Source organism: Periplaneta americana, chromosome 9 (assembly GCF_040183065.1).
Source record: "Periplaneta americana isolate PAMFEO1 chromosome 9, P.americana_PAMFEO1_priV1, whole genome shotgun sequence".
Classification (NCBI taxonomy): domain Eukaryota; kingdom Metazoa; phylum Arthropoda; class Insecta; order Blattodea; family Blattidae; genus Periplaneta; species Periplaneta americana.
Genome location: NC_091125.1, coordinates 128,043,380 through 128,061,958, shown reverse-complemented (window position 1 = coordinate 128,061,958; position 18,579 = coordinate 128,043,380). Strand labels below are relative to the sequence as shown.

General features: G+C 37.9%; 2 protein-coding genes across 3 annotated transcripts in view; one reads left to right on the top strand and one right to left on the bottom strand.

The window, feature by feature from the left end:
- Positions 1–3,446, bottom strand: part of Dpck (Dephospho-CoA kinase) — a 28,925-nt gene extending 25,479 nt beyond the window's left edge. The window contains exon 1 of the mRNA XM_069835847.1: positions 2,969–3,446. Within this exon, the coding sequence (XP_069691948.1) occupies positions 2,969–3,080 (112 nt within the window). The 5' untranslated portion in view covers positions 3,081–3,446. The remainder of the gene's footprint in view (positions 1–2,968) is intronic.
- Positions 3,447–3,641: 195 nt separating this feature from the next.
- LOC138706495 (RNA-binding protein 48) lies at positions 3,642–18,319 on the top strand. 2 transcript variants are annotated; one of them, XM_069835842.1, is made up of 8 exons: positions 3,643–3,900; positions 5,103–5,344; positions 7,511–7,701; positions 9,317–9,483; positions 11,260–11,441; positions 14,049–14,233; positions 17,877–18,051; positions 18,159–18,319. In XM_069835842.1, the coding sequence occupies exons 2-8, from the start codon at positions 5,339–5,341 to the stop codon at positions 18,267–18,269; spliced, it is 1,017 nt and encodes a 338-aa protein (XP_069691943.1). In that variant the 5' UTR covers positions 3,643–3,900; positions 5,103–5,338; the 3' UTR covers positions 18,270–18,319. The 2 variants fall into 2 exon arrangements, with proteins under 2 accessions (XP_069691942.1, XP_069691943.1); XM_069835841.1 differs by lacking the exon at positions 5,103–5,344 and having other exon boundaries at positions 3,642–3,900.
- The last annotated feature ends 260 nt before the right edge of the window (positions 18,320–18,579 follow it).

The window sequence follows — 18,579 nt, the reverse complement described above, 5'->3', positions numbered from 1 at the left end:
GGTGTGGGGATGGGTTTTGGTTTTGAGACTCGGTCAGGTGTGGGGATGGATTTTGGTCCTGAGACTCGGTCAGGTGTGGGGATGGGTTTTGGTCCTGAGACTTGGTCAGGTGTGGGGATGGGTTTTGGTCCTGAGACTCGGTCAGGTGTGGGGATGGGTTTTGGTTCTGAGACTCGGTCAGGTGTGGGGATGGGTTTTGGTCCTGAGACTCGGTCAGGTGTGGGGATGAGTTTTGGTCCTGAGACTTGGTCAGGTGTGGGGATGGGTTTTGGTCCTGAGACTTGGTCAGATGTGGGGATGGGTTTTGGTCCTGAGACTCGGTCAGGTGTGGGGATGGGTTTTGGTCCTGAGACTTGGTCAGGTGTGGGGATGGTTTTGGTCCTGAGACTTGGTCAGGTGTGGGGATGGGTTTTGGTCCTGAGACTTGGTCAGGTGTGGGGATGGGTTTTGGTCCTGAGACTCAGTCAGGTGTGGGGATGGGTTTTGGTCCTGAGACTTGGTCAGGTGTGGGGATGGGTTTTGGTCCTGAGGCTCGGTCAGGTGTGGGGATGGGTTTTGATCCTGAGACTCAGTCAGGTGATAGACACATGTTACTTCACAGATGCTGTAGTCTGGGTTGCCAGAGACTGAATTAAGCTCCATCAGCTCAAATAGGATAAGGAAAGCAACGAGGGAAAGAATTTAGGAGCAGGGGGATGATTTCAGCTTAAGATGGACTGGAGTGGAATCTGTCAAGAGCCTCGAACAAGCAATTGTAGCCTTCCTCCCTCATAAATTCCTGGCTATGCCACTGGTTAATCTAATGTATTTGTCGATAGTTCAACCCTTCTTGTAACTCATTATCAACAATTAATTTATCATTGCTGCTGCCATCACTGGCACAACCACCAACACCACTCATTTCCTTCAATAATTACGTCCTTTGACCTGCTTCGTCCTCTATCTTTTGAGGACCACAAAAAAAAAAGATAAAAATATGACATGGAATAATTAAATGATTGGTGGTTGTGTGATTTGAGTAGGTTACAGCCTCATGAGAATCATCTTAGTGTAATCATAAAATAAAAAACTTTAACTTTTTAGTTTATAGTAATATCGTGAATGTAATACATATAATTCTTAATTATGTTTTATTTAACGACACTCGCAACTGCCTCGGTGATATCAGCGTTGCTGGTGTGCCGGAATTTTGTCACACAGGAATTCTTTTATATGCCAAATCTACTGACATAAGCACACTTAAATGCTATCGACCTATGCCGGAATCGAACCCGCAACCTCGAGGACAGAAGGCCATAACTCTATCGACTGTGCCACCCAGACCGACTGTAATACATATACAATGATATTCAAACTTAATTTATGTTTTCAATAATTATACTTTTAGTAGGTTATTTTACGACGCTTTCTCAACATCTTAGGTTATTTAGCGTCTGAATGAGATGAAGGTGATAACGCCAGTGAAATGACTCCGGGGTCCAGCACCGAAAGTTACCCAGCATTTGCTCATATTGGGTTGAGGGAAAACCCCGGAAAAAACCTCAACAAGGTAACTTGTCCCGACCGGGAATCGAACCCGGGCCACCTGGTTTCGCAGCCAGACGCGCTGACCGTTACTCCACAGGTGTGGACTTATACTTTTATGTTGTGGGCTGCATCAGCCCACTCCTGCTAAGAAATAAGATGCGCGTAGATAGCTATTATAGAAATGGTAATGGATATATTTTCCCGATTAAGTACCCATTTACATGTTCAACGTTAAAAAATTGCGAGATTCCTTTTGTCTAGCATTAAACAAGACTACTTGTGTTAAGACATCATAAGATAACAAAATACAAGGGACACAACAGAACTATAGTTGTTTAGTCAACTGTCCGAAGACAGGTCTGAACCTCACAAGTGATACCAAGAAGACACCACTTGTGAGGCAGCTAGGCCAGGAGATGATGGAGTAAGGTGGCCAGTTCCTTTACTCCTCTATTGCATACACCGCCGACTAGCTACATATTACACTAGTCAGACTTGAAATGCATACAAACAATAGTTCTTCCTCTGACACATATCGCCAAGTGAGATGTACTGCCCGATAATAGATGTACATATCAGCCAGAACCTCAGTCAGAGGATAGGACTATAGTAGGGTTCGTTAATTTGCGACATTATACATATCGGTTGGCCACAATGAAGGACTACTTCATCTACTGTATACTGCATACCAACATACAGTATATTTTTATTTTAGTAGGTTATTTTACGACGCTTTATCAACAGCTTAGGTTATTTAGCGTCTGAATGAGATGAAGGTGATAATGCCGGTGAAATGAGTCCAGAGTCCAGCACCGGAAGTTACCCAGCATTTGCTCATATTGGGTTGAGGGAAAACCCCGGAAAAAACCTCAACCAGGTAACTTGCCCCGACCGGGAATCGAACCCGGGCCACCTGGTTTCGCGGCCAGACGCGCTAACCGTTACCAAATACTCGCCGTTACCCCACAGGTGTGGATAACATACAGTATAAAGTAGTATCGTATGTAGGTTTGAGTAGAGCGTAAGTCAATTCCTACTAATTGCTACATATTAGTAATAGTTTTATCGTCATTATGTAAGTATCAATATAGTTACCTAACGTGTTATTAATCGTTATTAACTGCTCTGGTAAGTGTTGCAGGAACAGAACAGTGATCTAGGAAGAGAATAAATACGTACATCTAAAATAATAAATTTAAGTTAACATTATTATCATGCAATAAGCCTACAAATACAAAAATAAATACAGTATATAGGCCTAGCTGTTTTGACGTCGGGGTATACAATGGTTGTGTGAATAAAATATAGGGCCTACATATTGAAGCCGGTGTGGAAATAACTCCTGTCATATGACATGAAAAGAATATGTACAGAATTCTATATTTGTAAAGAGAGCACTGATTTTAATAAATGAAAATTAAATATGTATTCATGCACAAACCTTTTCTTGCAGCAACATCAGCGTCTATTACAGGAATGCCATGCTCCTTGAAAACCTCACAGACGGTACTCTTTCCCGTAGCTATGCCACCTGTTACTCCAACTATAAACATTTTAAATTTTAGTACTTTATCTACACGCTTTTAAAAGGCGGTCCTCTGTACTAAACTATTACGATCAAATTGGCAACTCCAAGGACATTTATGCATTACATGTACATCTTAACCACAACACACTGAAACCGCAACTCACTCGCCCCATTCACCTGAAAAACTGAGAATCAACAATCAGCTGTTTGTTCAATTGCCAACGTAGAAAGTTATTTTCCCTCTTTCTTTATGATAGTCCATAGTACACGGTACAAAAATCAAAATGAATTTAGTGGTGGCCACTGTTTGAATTGGAAAAATAAAATCACAAAACCTTACAGTAGTTCTACTTCTTGCAGTTCCGTCCAGTATCAAAAGGTCAAAAGTCAAAGATCAAATCTTTCGTCCGTTCTTTGTACTTTTCTACATACGTCACTACTGAGTATAATATTATGAAAATACTTGTGACTTAATTGAAAATTAAAGACTGTATGAACATTAGAATCCTTGTGTATGAAATATAAAAGGTTAAATTTGTCTTCCTCTTCATATGTCCAAGGAAGGTTTGCACACGGCCGTGGGTTTGCAGATGAATGTAGGACAATTTCATCGTTCATATTTGACATCTTGTCGGATTCACACTAGAAGTAAACATGGCGTAGGTCGTGTTGTATGTATGGAGCTGTTTTGTTCATCTAATTTTATGTCAACTCGAGGCTTTATACTTCTTATAACAATGACGACAAATAAGAGAGACGTTGTAAAATTACCACATCACGTACCTGCAGAATTATGTACAACAAGAGCCAAATACAGACAAGGCAAGAAACTCACAGCAGTTAAGGTAGAAGAATTGTATCCTACATTATGGCAATGTCTATTTTAAAGTTAGTTTTTACATTTAATGTATGGTAATTGAACCTCTTTCTTCTTTTGCTAACCAATTGTGTTGTTGGTAGTGTTAGTAGTTTTTGTATATAATAACTGTCGACGTTGTACTCCCTTGTATTCCCATTGTTTTCCCTTTATCCTAGTATTCTTATTTACATTGCCTTCCTCTTGGAGTCTTGTTCTTGTATTTCCCGGATACTATTTTAGCCTACTTAGGATAGTAAAGCTATGAACCTGTAGATTTTACTTTTGCCATAAATGAAAGTGGACCAACATTAGTGCAGATTTTGAGTACTGTCCGTTTTGTTAAATATATTGACAGTTTATTATAATAAAATTGCACCATTGTGAGTTATAAAGGCTAATAAATAAGCCTATTGTAATAGCATATAAGTTGAGAGTGTACATTATAACGAACCTTGTTAAAGTTTCTAGCTCTAAAATAGGCCTAATATGTTTCAAAAGTCATTTGTTGTACTTTATGTCCATTTTGTCATAAATAAAATCTACTTCTTCCTCATCTACTTGATTCATGTTCTTTTTATTACGGTATTATTCTTTGTAATGTGTTATCTATATTGGAATTAAGATAATAATGGGAAGCGATCATATTATTGTTTAATACATCATTTGTATACTAAGTAACGTTTATTAACTGGCGTGATAACCATCACTTATCACTGCCATCTCCGCAAAAAAAAAATTATAACTATCTTCCCTTTTGGTCGGCATCACTTGTGACAGTTCTGTTATCACGAACTTATGACGCACTCCATCTCGTATAGTAAAATCGAATCTTACAGATTATGTAATGATTCTGTAGACCTATTTATATTTAGGGCCACCTTTTTGCTGTATTAGTAGGTCTACTCAAAATGCAAATGCTATAATGCAAATTGAGAATAAGATAGATATCTATCTTATTCTCAATTTGCCTTATAGCTTAAGTCAGTGCTTGGTACTTTTTTTCTATACAGGTTTAGATATTATAACAGTTGAATACATGCTGAAACTCCTACTACACAATATTCGACGTCACTCATTCTGAACGTGGAACATACCATCTTGCATTGGTATGAAAATAAATGAGTTGTACACAAGATGTGTTACGATACATAAATCATTACTACTTTATCTACTCTCTGATTTTTATAGTGCGACCTGAGGGGACTATGTTCGGCCTAATATGGCTACCAACTTAGGCTGTCACACTCTTCATCATTATGTTTTCCAAATCCTGGAACTTCACAGAGTCACTACCAAGGGTACCTGGAAGACTAGAAAATAATTAATAATCCGTGGCACTACAGCCTACGAATGCCAAGACCGATCAGCCAGCTGCTGGCCTCACGCCACATGCCGAAGCAGAGGTAGACGATCATCCAACCAAAATGGAGGTATTGTGTGGTTAGCACGATGAGCCCCTCCCAGCTGTTATAGCTGGTTTGCATAACTGGATTTCGCTATCTATCATAGCTCTCCAAGTGCATCACGATGCTGGGTGGGCACCGGTCCCATACATTGGTCGAAATTCATGAGAAAATTTCTTCCCCCATGAGGACTCGAACCAGCGCGCATTCCGTAACGCGAGTCCGAGGCAGGATGCCTTAGACCATGGCGTGAGACCTAGAAAATAATTGACGGAAATAAAAAAAAAAAGTGTAAGGAATGAACATGCATTCTTAAGTAAGAGCAGTGCAGTGGCACAGAATATATATAGTCCTTTTTTATATCCTCTTTCCTCTGAATCCTATGTTAAAGAAATTATATTTCGGGACTGTATGGCATGTTAATAGCCCCACTACTACCACAAATCTGCTTTTTCATTGCTCTAAGTTCATTTCGTATCTTATCAGGATATTGGACTAGTGGAGCCTTTGCAGGCTTTCCATCTAGTCAGGTGCCCTTGCTTTCGTCTCAAATAATATCTGATATAACTGTTTTCCTAATGGCAAGGGGCATATCAGCAGTCTAGTCTTCAGGAGCTTTAACAGATTCTACCTCATCCCTTGACGCCCGGGTGATGACTTTTAAAATAATCCTCTTGCATCTGCCATACTTAGTTTAACTAGTGTCTGAATACAGTGTGTCAAGCCAAAGATGATTAGTAAAGACAGGCAAAATATAAAAATTTATATTCTGAACCATTCCTGTTAGCGGTGTCGGAACAGGGATTTCCACGATTCACGATGTGTGGAATGCAATAAACGCCAAAAAGAAGTCCACATTTCAAAAAAAAATTTAATATAGACCTATTTCTTTTTCACATATTGCGCGATTCCCCCCCCCCCCTCCATTAAAATTACAATAACTACCACTGAACAGGAATTTCCATACATTATAAGGAGATAATAGAGATGTATTCCAGTAAATAGGCTACTTGAAAAATCAAAGCCATCCATTTTACCAATATATATCCTGGGATTCCCCTATTCTACATTTGCTCATTCTTTCGAATCCTGTGAAAGTTTTTTCATTGTTGCCATATATACTTTTACACGTGTAAATGATGTTTTAAACGAGTTCAAACCATCAAATTTGCAATCTTTTCCAGTCAATGTAAGAACTTTTTTCTCTCTCTACAGTGTAAAAGATTGTGCTACCAAGTTCTTGCATTCAGATGAAGATTGGAAGGCGTTGACAAACTGTTTAGTTATGCAAATTTATTGTATTTTATTTGGTAGCATATTACATATAATATTATTCTTTGAAGGGTTATTTTGTAAATAATAATGTAAACTTGCTCCAAATGGTTTTAGAACGAAAATATTTTAGCATTGAAGTACCGTATTTATTTCATATTGTGTGAGACTCTAATAATCAGATAGCTAGTTGTTTTTTTTTTTTCAAAAGCTGTTATGCTACCCTACAGTTGGAGAGCAGTTGCGATATTTTTGGTCAGAAGTTCCGCACATCTCATGTACTAAGGTACATAGTTCTTTTTTTTTTTTTTTTTTTTTTGGAAACTTTAGATAAATATTACATGCTTATTCTTTTACTTCAACATGTCATGTCGACCATCAACTGCATTTGGGCGTATGTGAATGTTAACTACTTGGGTTATTTACCTGATTGTGCTTTATTGCTAGGTTTTTCCAAACTATAAAAGGGATGTAAGATATTCTCATGCGGAATCATTTGTCTTATCCTGCTATCACCAATTCGATTGACACTAGATGACCTTGCAGATGATACAGCGTCGTTAAATAATTGATACAAAAAAAATATCCACGTTGCTTATTCTGCACAGTATGTACGTGTAAATGGTTGTGTGCGAAAATCTCAAGATTTGTCAACCAAAAGGGAAGTTATTTACAGACTTTTATTTATTTTTATTAATGGCATAAAAGTAATTAAACTAATTTAGAAAAGGCTTGGATTGACCTTTTCATTCCTGGTGAAAATAAAAATAAAGGAACTTGAGGTTTCGAAATTTGGAACTAACTGCATTGTAGTACCTAAGCATTTTCTGCAGCATTCCCTACAACTCACGCAATGACACAATCGGTACTCTTATTTAATATATTCCTTGACAAAACAGCTGTAAAAAGTGACCACTTTAGGTGTACACAGTCAACAGTGAGTCGCAACACATTCTGGTGTGTGGAGTGCCATCACTGGGACTGCAAGATGAAGTTCGAAGACTTTGTGCTCGATTTGGTGATGTCAGATCATTGGTGTTTGTCCCGAAATATGCAGAAGAAGAATTCACTGACGTGTATCACGTTCAGTACTCCAGAATTCAGTCTGCCAGGTACTTTGGTTTTATTTACATTTCATACCACATTTCGAATTTATAATATACTACATACCTTTAAAAATACAGTGCATCCATTGTATTTCCTTACTATTTGTGGTACTTACTTCTGCAACTGTGTTATGAGTTCCCTTTACACGCCTCATGCTGTGTATGCTAAGGTGAAGACCTGAAATAGCAATGAGGCAACACATGATAAACACGAGAAAACTATTAATGATGTCCATATTTGTTTTAATTCTCCAGTGACCATTATCACGTTGTTTAGTCACCTATCCGAAGACAGGTCTAAACCCCACAAGTGACACCAAGAAGGCACCACTTATGAGGCAACTACTCTAGGAGATAATGGAATAGGGTGGCCAGTACTGTCCCCATCCATTGCATACATTGCCGACTAGCTACATATTACACTAGTCAGACTGCTGATGCATACAAACAATTGTTCTTCCTCTGACACACATCGTCAAGTGAGATGTACTACTTGATAATAGATGCACATATCAGCCAGAACCTCAATCAGAGGATCATTATCACGTGTAGCTGTACAGATTCTCCTTAAAATCTTTTTTTCCCCAAGTCATAAGCAAATTCTGGAAATTATGATGAAATAAATTCTAATGCCACCCAGGCTTGAATCTGGACTCTCTCAGTCTGTGTTATATCACAGTCTAGTATACACAGTCGCGAAGCTCAATACATAGTAAATATGCAAACATTAGATAGTTGCTCACCACTAGGATCGCTAATATCGCCTCATTACAGGCAATGCAAAATAGTACCATCACAGTCTATTGTTTCTAGCACCCTCAAAACTCAAGCATCGTGACTGTATATAGTAGACTGTGGTTATATTATATTGTCAAAGTTCCGAAATCTGAGGAGCAAATCATACTTCTATACCGCCATAATCATTAGCAATCTTCTGATTGAGGTTCTGGCTGATATGTATATTTATTATCAGGCAGTACATCTCACTTGATGATGTGTGTCAGAGGAAGAGCAATTGTTTGTATGCATTTGAAGTCTGACTAGTGTAATATGTAGCTAGTCAACGATGTGTGCACTGGAGGGAGAAAGGAACTGGTCACCCTACCCCGTTATCTCCTGGCTAGTTGTCTCATAAGTGGTGCCTTCTTGATATCACTTGTGAGGTTCAGACCTGTCTTTGGATATTGACTAAACAACAATCATTAGCACTTCTAGACTTGCTCTACCAACTGACCAAATCAGCTCCATTTTGTGTATAGTACTGGCTTTAAAATTCTTCTGGGAAAGGAAATATGTTACAGTGTAGTAGTTTTTCATGTGGTAAGTTTAAATGTGAGTTAACAGAGGAATTATGGAATGATGACAGGAAAAATGGAAGTATCCCTAGAATATTTCCCAAATACGTCTTTGTTTGTCACAAATATTAGTTGGTTTCATTGTTATTTGAAACCAGATATTCAGTTTGATAAGGCAACATTCTATGCACTGTAGTTGTTTGGCTAATAACTAATTTATTTGTACAAAATTTGTATTCGTATTAATACATATTAATTTAATTATTTTCTTTCTACATAATGTACATCATTTCACATTTTGACTTTATGCTTTTGTTGCTTGAAAGATACGCCAAACGTCACTTGGATGGTAGATCTTTTTATGGTGGCATTCTTCATGTTTGCTATGCTCCTGAGATGGAGTCTGTGGCAGAAACCCGAGCCAAGTTAATCCAGAGAAGAAAAGATGTGGCTTCAAGAACAAGAGGAGACAGTTCCAACATTCCAACACAAAGTAAGTAATTAAGTCAGGGCAGTAGTGCGTGATTATTTCAGAGTTATACAACCATTCCACAAATTAGTTCACGTGGGCCCATGGTGCCGAAAGTTTAAGTCAGCAGATGTGGGATATTTAAAATTTGTTGTAGTAGGCTTCCTGTGAATGCTTCCAAAACGTTGACCAATTTTTTTCAATAATATTGGGCTTTTTGGTCTAGCTGCTACTGTATTTGCATCTGAACTCAAAATAATTGGGTTCAGTTATGGCTGATGGTTATGGATTCTTAGGAAAGGAAAAACCTAAATACAGCTCCTATTAAATGAAGAAAGTAAAGTATTGGCCTCATTGGCAGTGTAATTTCATTGTTTAAATGTTTGTTATTTTTATCTGTGAGGGAATTTAAAACAGAAAGTGTATGTGAATAATCCACACACTCTTCAAGAACTAGAGAATGAAATTAGGCAAGTGTTGAGAGAAATTACATATAGAGAGTTGCAGAAGGTGTTTAAGAATTTTCTACACTGATGTGATTCTTGCATCCAGAAAAATGGACACTATTTTCAACATATGCTTTGATAAAAGGTGAGATCAACATAACTCTTTCTTATTACCCTTAGCATTTTTTGTGCGGGATTATAAGCCTAAATCACCGTCATTTACGCATTATTTTTTTCCTCCCTTGTGACAGTGGTCAGATCTCCCCACTAAACATGCACACTACAACTGGTCATAATGCCTGTGAAGGTACGGTCACACATCACTACTTTTGCAGCGATTCAGTACAAAAAACTGCGCAACTCTCGTACTGTGACGTGTGAACAACGGTGCAACCCGAAAAGTAGCGGCTGCCAAACCTGCTGCACGCTACTTTTCCATGCTGCATGCAGCTTAAAAGTAGCGACGTGTGAACAGGGTTCTCAGGGTTGCAGCCACAGCATTTTTTATATCGGTTTTGTTGAAACTTTTGCTGCGGTTGCGACCAGTGTTGCCACCCATATGTGCCAATGATACTTTTATTGTTTGGATGTATTTTAATGCTAGATGTGATGAAAATAAATTATTTGTAACAGTTATTAAATGCACAACACAGTCTGAGCATATTTGCTGACGATATAATTAATTTCTTTAATTTTCTGTAGCGTAGTTTCAAACAGGAGGGCTGCCAACATTGATTACGTGAATATGCTGTTGGTTATCATTTAAGTATATAGGCGTTTTTAAAAGCTTTATAGTAAAAATAATGCCAATTTCTGAATACTAGTTAGGGCAGAAAAGCAAATAATAGATAAGTAATCATTCGCATGAGTTTCTTAATAATGCGAACATAACCACAAAATATATATTGAGAAGTCAACACGGAGATGGAAACCTGCAGCATGACTGCGGCTGCAAAAGTAGTGCTTTGTGAACAGACTCACAACCTCCAGTTGCAACTTTTGCTGCACTCTGGTTGCGCAGCACGAAAAGTAGCGTGCAGCGTGCTACTTTTGGCTTATGTGTGAACACGACACGCAACTTTTGCAGCTGCAGTACAAAAGTTGCGCAGCAAAAGTAGCGACGTGTGACCGTACTTGTACCTTAAGTTGTATATGCCATGCACTGTACTTTTTAGGACTGGCCATCTAAAAAAAAAATGATTTTCATTTTTAATATCAACAAATTCGTTCCCTGCTAATAATCTAAAATATTATAACAATGGGATAGAGCTGGTGAAAGTACCCACAAATCTCCCACCATGTTGAACACTGTGGAAGTCTCGAATCCATACATGTGTACTGATACTTTTTGCAGGCCAGGATAACAATACGAACCAAGTGAGGCAGTATCACCGACGGAAAAAGCACCCAGCCCTGCCACTTACAGAAGAGAGATTAGCACAGGCTAGCAGCTCGAGCGATGTTAATTGTATCTGGCAAGGGATCCCTTGTGAAATAGACCCTCGGACTATTACACCAGCACCAGAATTGATTGAGGTGCATTATCATCATTCTTTTAAATACACCTTGAATTGTTATGTATGACATTATGTTGGTCTGAAAGAGGTGCAGTGTTAAGAAGCAGTATACAGGGTGTTTCATAATTATAAGTACCAAACGACAGGAGTAGATAGAGGAAAATGAAACAAGGCAAAAAGTAACATAGATCCAGAAATCAGCCATTTCTGAAATCTATGGGATTTTATCATGCCTCATTGTACATGTGCTCTGGAGTAACATAACATCCAATATGAACTAGAGGAAGAAAGCGTTTAACCATGTGTTCATTATGACTACCTTTCATGACAAGGCAGACATCAGCACACTTCATCAACAATCGTACACATTCGAATATCTCTGGCGTGTTTCTAATGCATTGACAGCCATTGACAATGTGCTCCCGGAGTTACAGGTCCGAAATACACAAAAAAAAGTACAGAGGATTGAAGTTGGAGGACCTGGGAGGCCATTAGGTTACTTAAGCTGCCATGGCCTGTGTGTAAGAACTCACGGACATTCAAATGAAAGTGAGCTGGTGCTCAATCATGCACAACAGCTGCCTTTTCCAAAGAGAAAAATCATCTGAAAGGTCACATAATTCATGTCGCAAAATATGAAAGTACGCACAACTATTAAGTATGCCAGGTAAGAAATGAGGTTGCAAATATACAAGATGAATTCAGTTGGTGACCATGGTGATGACATAAGTTATCTCGGAAACTATTGGTTTTCGGACCTATGTTGATTAAGATTTTTTTGCCTTGTTTCATTGCCCTGTAATCACCTCTGCAATTTGAACCTATAATTATAAAACATCCTGTAGATAGGATTTTTTCCATTGCTGTTGGTGAATAAGAAATTCACGTTTCTGAGATTGGCTTTATCTTCGTCTTCAGGTGAAAAGTGAGTGAGAAGGGTATTCTACTCATTTGGATCTTTAAAAAACAGTTAAATCTACTTGATTGACCAATTAACAACAAGGATAAAGTCCAATTCATACCTCTTCTTAAAAGCAGTGGCGGTTCCTCGGGGAAGAGAAGGGAGGAACGTCCTCCTCACATTTTTCTTCTTTTGAAAATAAATACCAAATAAAATATGTTCCTTGAAATTCAAGGAAGATTCGATAATTTTTAAGTTCACAGCTATAAGAAAACCTCGGTTGATCGAGTTTTAAACGATGCGTGCTCATGTGCTGTTAGAAAACTGTGAGAAAGATGCGAGATTGTTTGTGTGGAGGAAAGCCAATCCATTCCTCCTTTACTGCAGTTAGCACACGTAGACATCAGCGCACTAGCGGCCAGAGAAAGAAGCAGAGTTTTAAAGCGAGTAAATGAACGTAGAGGAAGGAGATCCTCCTCTGAATCAGCGCATTGGCGGGAAATAGAAACCGACTGGTCGTGCAGCAAGCTCGCTACCGCTGCCATCTAACGATCTTGCATTCAACCAGACCATAACACATCTAGGAGGAGGCACAATAAAAACAGTTTTAACGCAACGCTATGAAAGACACCATATAAACCTTTTTTTTAAATTATAAATCAAAAATATTATTAATTGCACTTTATATAGGCTACTATTTATGATTTGAAACTTTCAAGGATATTTGAAAGTTAAAGTCGGGTTTATATAAAACAAAGAGGAAGTAATTCTACGTTAGTATCGCAGATATTTTTGGCCCCTGAAATTCACTTCCATTCATTATTTACTAGACAGGGCAACAGCCAAGTTGTCAGTTTTGTACAAATATATTTGAAATTGAAAGTAGGTACTCCTAACTACATTATTTTTAACATAAAAAATTAATTGGCCACCGGAAACTTTGAACAATAATGGTAGTATGACTTTACAAGAACTGATATTCTTCAAAAGCATGTGATACTGAACTTGTAAAATGTACATGTGGCAACACGGGTGCAGTGTTCTCGCTTTTCTCAGATTATTTCCCATTCCCATTTCCGCGGTTCCGATTATGTGTTAGTACCTATAGTCTCTTCCAACACATGTGATGCTGTAGTGTGCTCGAAAAATGCTGCGAGGTGAATTTCCTTGTAATTTTTAATTTGTGCAATTATTCAACAATGAATGGAAGTGAAAACATTATATATTTTGGAAAATTCAGGAAACTCAGTTTACAAGAACAGATTATTGCTATACAGAAGGGAAGGCCAACCCCAAACTTACCTGGTCTTGTATGCATGTTGGCTAATTTGTAGCATGTGTCATTCAAGGTGGTGTCATTTCGCCCTGTTACTTTCTTTACTCCTCTTAAGAAATACGCAGGAGCCGCCACTGCTTAAAAGAATGGAACTTAATGTCAAAATACTTATTTCAATTGGTTTGGTAATGTAACACATGAAAATTATTTTTAACGATTTTTTCTCTTTAGACGCGAATTAGTCTTATTTATTATTATTACTATTTTGAAAACAATAGCGAATTTTCAAATGCCCTGAGATGATTTAGACCATTTTGCAAGATTTTAATTTTAATACTGTTAAGCTTGCAGGATTGGTAATAAAATGGCAGTCATATTTTACATAAATAAACCCTGAAATTTACAAACTTAAAGTGCTATTTTTAAAATAAGATATTGTATGATTATAGAACACCAGAGTATATGGTCCACAGCGACCAGATGATGGCTGGGCACTTGCTGGTGTACGGGAAAGGAAAATTATTCCAGGTGTCAGACACACCAGCCAGTCAGAGGATGCCAGCAAAAAAGTAACACTCAATGTATATTCATCCTCTGCGTCACAGAGTACAAAGAACAGTGCTTCCATTTTCAGGTAATGTATACACGAGAAAAGTTGTTAATCTCTCTGGTAGTTTGCAAGACACACTCGTTTAATTTTTAGTGGTGAAGTTGAATCACTTTTATGTAAGATTGTGTTAATTTAGATTAGAATGTCTAAATAAGAAATTTTGGTTAACACTTTAAAGCCCACCCACAGTTTATAGTTGGGGTGATCTAAGCCCACATGTAGCTCAGTCTAACATATTTAACTCCTCTTCTGCAGGACATCTACTTAGGCCATGAGCACTTTGTATAACATTCCATGAACATTTCTCGATACTAACATGATTTGCGCTATGCTGCTCTGTCAATTTAATAGTCTAAGCGTAAAAACATGCTGGAGTAGTTTACTTTGTTGTGCACCATGCCTTGCACCTTGCCGTGTGACAATTGGGAAACAAACCAACACTCCATCATCATCATCTTTAGCTCGACAACCCATCATGGGTCCTGGCTGTCCATAGGAGTTTCCGCCATTCATCCCTATTTCTAGCAACACTCATCCAGTTTTTAACTCCAATAGTTCTGGCATCCTCCCTGATGCCATCCTCTCATCTGATCTTTGGTCTTCCTCTTCGTCTACTTCCCCCTGGTTCATATTGGAGGACTCTGATGACACCAACACTCCATAATGGGTAAAAATATGTTGAAACCGTTCATCTCGCCAAGCACCGCACCATTCAGCGGAAATTGATTTGAGTTTTCAGGATACAGCTGCCTGAAACTAGTGTTCTAATTGGTTGGTTGTTGCAAGGCATGTCATTCTCTCTAGGGCACAGTAAAGACTTTAGCAAACAGACGAAAGCGATCTTCATCGCACCATTAAACATAATCATGTCGTAGCTCTTATGATAGACAATCAATCGCGCTGTAATTTTTAGGATTCATACATAAATGTATAAGGAAAGCATAGACAGAAAATTCGAATTCAGTATCTTTTTTTAGAAAGTGAGAAAAAATATTAACTTCGAAGTGATCCGTTCAAAATAAGCATTAACACCCTCAAAAGTTGATAAGCGACAAACTTTTGTTATTTTTCACTTTAGATGGGGGTCAAAGCAAGAGAAATGTTTAGAAAGAATGAAAATTACTTTTAAAAGTCACTGCTACTCAAAATGTTTAATAGTTTTCGAGTTTCAGTGAGTTAAAGGAGTGCTTTCGCCTGGCAGGTTTCTGTATGCAGAGAGACTAAAGTTTTGTCTGTTAAAACTGCGGATTCTCATAGAAATCATCGTGCTGATTTCAGAATGTTTCCATTGCTTAAGGTTTTTAAGTTAATCGTGAGTTTTGAAATTTAAGGATGCACTGGAAGGAATGGTGAACAGAGAAACGTTCGGGGCAGAAGAAGATATCAGATGATAGACAACATTACTTACTTACTGGCTTTTAAGGAACCCGGAGGTTCATTGCCGCCCTCACATAAGCCCGCCATTGGTCCCTATCCTGAGCAAGATTAATCCAGTCTCTACCATCATATCCCACCTCCCTCAAATCCATTTTAATATTATCTTCCCACCTACGTCTCGGCCTCCCCAAAGGTCTTTTTCCCTCCAGCCTCCCAACTAACACTCTATATTATCTTATAACCTTTTTCCTTTGCTGTGGTCGTGCCGGAGAATCAGTCCCATTCTAGGCTTACTGTTAGGTTTCGTAACAAGCTGTTTTTCACGGTGATGGATTGTTAGCTCTTCGGCCAACCCCCAAGCTGGAGGACCACCCCTTATCGGCTGTCCACGACTGCTTATTCAATAATTATGTGGAGACCAAGAGGAAGGTGAAAAATAGAAAATTGGAAAATGCTGGGTTTGTATTGAATGACCTGCCCTCGAACAGAAAACTATGAAAATGAAAAGTGGAATATTTTTGCTAATAATAAATAATACAAATTACTCCTATTAGATATAATTGTTACCTGAGAGATGCTACCAACCTCCCTTCCGCAGTAAGTGGTTGCTTATGTATGTGGATTTTAGTTTCTGCTAGGGTCGAGATATAATTGAAAATTGACTGAGACATCATTAAATATCCATACAATCTATCTGGAAATGTCTTTAGTTACTGACACAAGTGATACAATTCACCAAGTCTGGTGTGTTTCTTACAACCACATATTATTGTTTATCACGTTGTGTTCACTGAAAGGAAATCACTGGCTGATTGAATTTTTCCCACCATATTAAACGGCGAGAAGCATGGTGAGGTGCGCTACTCAGAGTGGCGAGATGAACTCCAACATGTTTTTACCCTAAAGAAAGCATAAAACAGTACAACGTGGTCTGTTCTGACGAGAATTGAAGCCTCCACATACCAGTAAGGCATTGTGTCACAAATACTTTCAAGTCTGAGTATTTCTGACAAAATAAATATTATTCAATGCCTTGAAAATGGCACAAATGTTAAGGATATTGCTGGAAAGAGTAAGGTAATATTTGAATAATTTCAAGAGGAAAAAAATGTTCTGGGGCCAGGTATCGATCCTAGGACCTTTGGCTGAGCGCGCCAATGCTCTACCGACTGAGCTACCCAGGAACTTCACCCGACACAGTCTCAATTTTTCCTGAGTAGCTCAATCAGTAGAGCATTGGTGCGCTCAGCCAAAGAATCGACATCTGAAAGCTAGATTTACATAATATATACGTTAACAGAAACTCACAATTTTCAAGTCACACAGAATTTGTGTGCTCTTGATGTGGGTTTCTGGCATCTTGTCAGCCCATTCGAGGTATGTGGATAAAAAGGGAAAAACTGAGATGGTGTCAGGTGAAGCTCCTGGGTAGCTCAGGTGGTAGAGCATTGGCGTGTTCAGCCAAAGGTCCCGGGATTGATACTCGGCCCCAGAACAATTTTTCCCTTGCAAATCAAGCTTTCAGGTATAACTTCCTGTAAAGTTGATTTGAATAATTTCGAGGAAAAAATTAGTTAAACGTACCAATGCTCTACCAACTGAGCTACCCAGGAACTCTACCAGACACTGATCCAATTTTTCCCTCTATATCCACAGACCTCAAAGTGGATTGACAACCATCAAGCAACCAACATTGAGTGCACACTAACTCTGTGTGACTTAAATTGTGGTTTTCTGTTAACCAACAGTGGTTGGTAGAGCATTGGTACATTTAAACAAAGGTCCCAGGTTCGGTACCTTGTCCTGGAACAATTTTTCCCTTGAAATTATTCAAGTCTGCTTCACAGGGAGCTTTACCTGAAAGCTAGTTTTGCATAAGGTAATATTTATTTATATTTTTTTCTTTATTGATTTATTTCTTCTTTCATTCATAACTTCACTCATTCCTTACTTATTAAATTTATTAGAATTCTCCCCACTATCACAAATTTAATTTCGTTTCTCCACAATCTACTCACATCTTTCTTTTTGTTATATGCATTTTCCCGATAATTTCATTTTTTTAGACGAATTTAAATGATTGCACTTTTCAGAACAGTGTGATGATGTAGATATTATATAGTGTGATTTTGCAAATGGCAGTTTTGAATTTCATAGTTAGTCATTATTTCAAATAGTGGATTGTGCACCAAACTTTTAGGTGTCCTGCTTATTTCATTATGCATTCCTTAGGATTAATGTCAGATCCCAGATGTATATTATTTTTATTTACTTTTTTTTTTTTTTTCAGGTTTATTCCACGACAAGTGAGTGCAAAGAGTCGAATAGTCTTCAGAGATAAGTCAGATGGCAGCAGAAATGCAACAGACGATAAATCATCAGAAAAAAGAAGTTCTGATCAGATTGACAACATCAGTGAATCCTTGGATGCAAGCATCATGGAAGTTCGAAAGAAAATAAGAGCTGTAAGCATATATTACTACAATTTATATGAGTTGTAATAAGAAGAACTTAAATTCAGCCTAGTTGTTTCCATGAAATAGTTATTTTCAAGATCGGTTTTCTTTTTCAGGTTAGTGTACCAAACGTACAGATTATTCTTGAAAGAAAAGATCCATTGGCAGCAAGTACGTCGGGACTGCCCAATGGTTTTGCTACAAGTGCTAATGATGAAGTTAAATGACATGTACTATTATAGTTTCTACATTGTACATAATATATTTTGTTTGTAAATATGTCTGTTTTTTTTCGTACAATTAGACCAACACTCCTCAAACAACCCTCTTGCCATCATAATCTTGATAGGGGGAAAATTTTCAGGAACATTTATAATTGCATCAGTACAATTCTGAGACTTCGCAAAATCAATAACATTAAAAAAAATAATAATAAAGAGAAAATTTGCAGAAACGTTTATAGCTATATTAGAACAGTTTTATTATAAAACTTTAATGTGTATTTTCTACAGTGAATTAAAGTTCATAAATTGTTAA

Coding starts and splice junctions, on each gene's coding strand:
- LOC138706495 (XM_069835841.1), top strand. CDS start 3,646: ATGAATGTAGGACAATTTCATCGTTCATATTTGACATCTTGTCGGATT. Junction 9,484..11,259: donor TTCCAACATTCCAACACAAA/GTAAGTAATTAA, acceptor TACTTTTTGCAG/GCCAGGATAACAATACGAAC. Junction 14,234..17,876: donor AACAGTGCTTCCATTTTCAG/GTAATGTATACA, acceptor TTTTTTTTTCAG/GTTTATTCCACGACAAGTGA.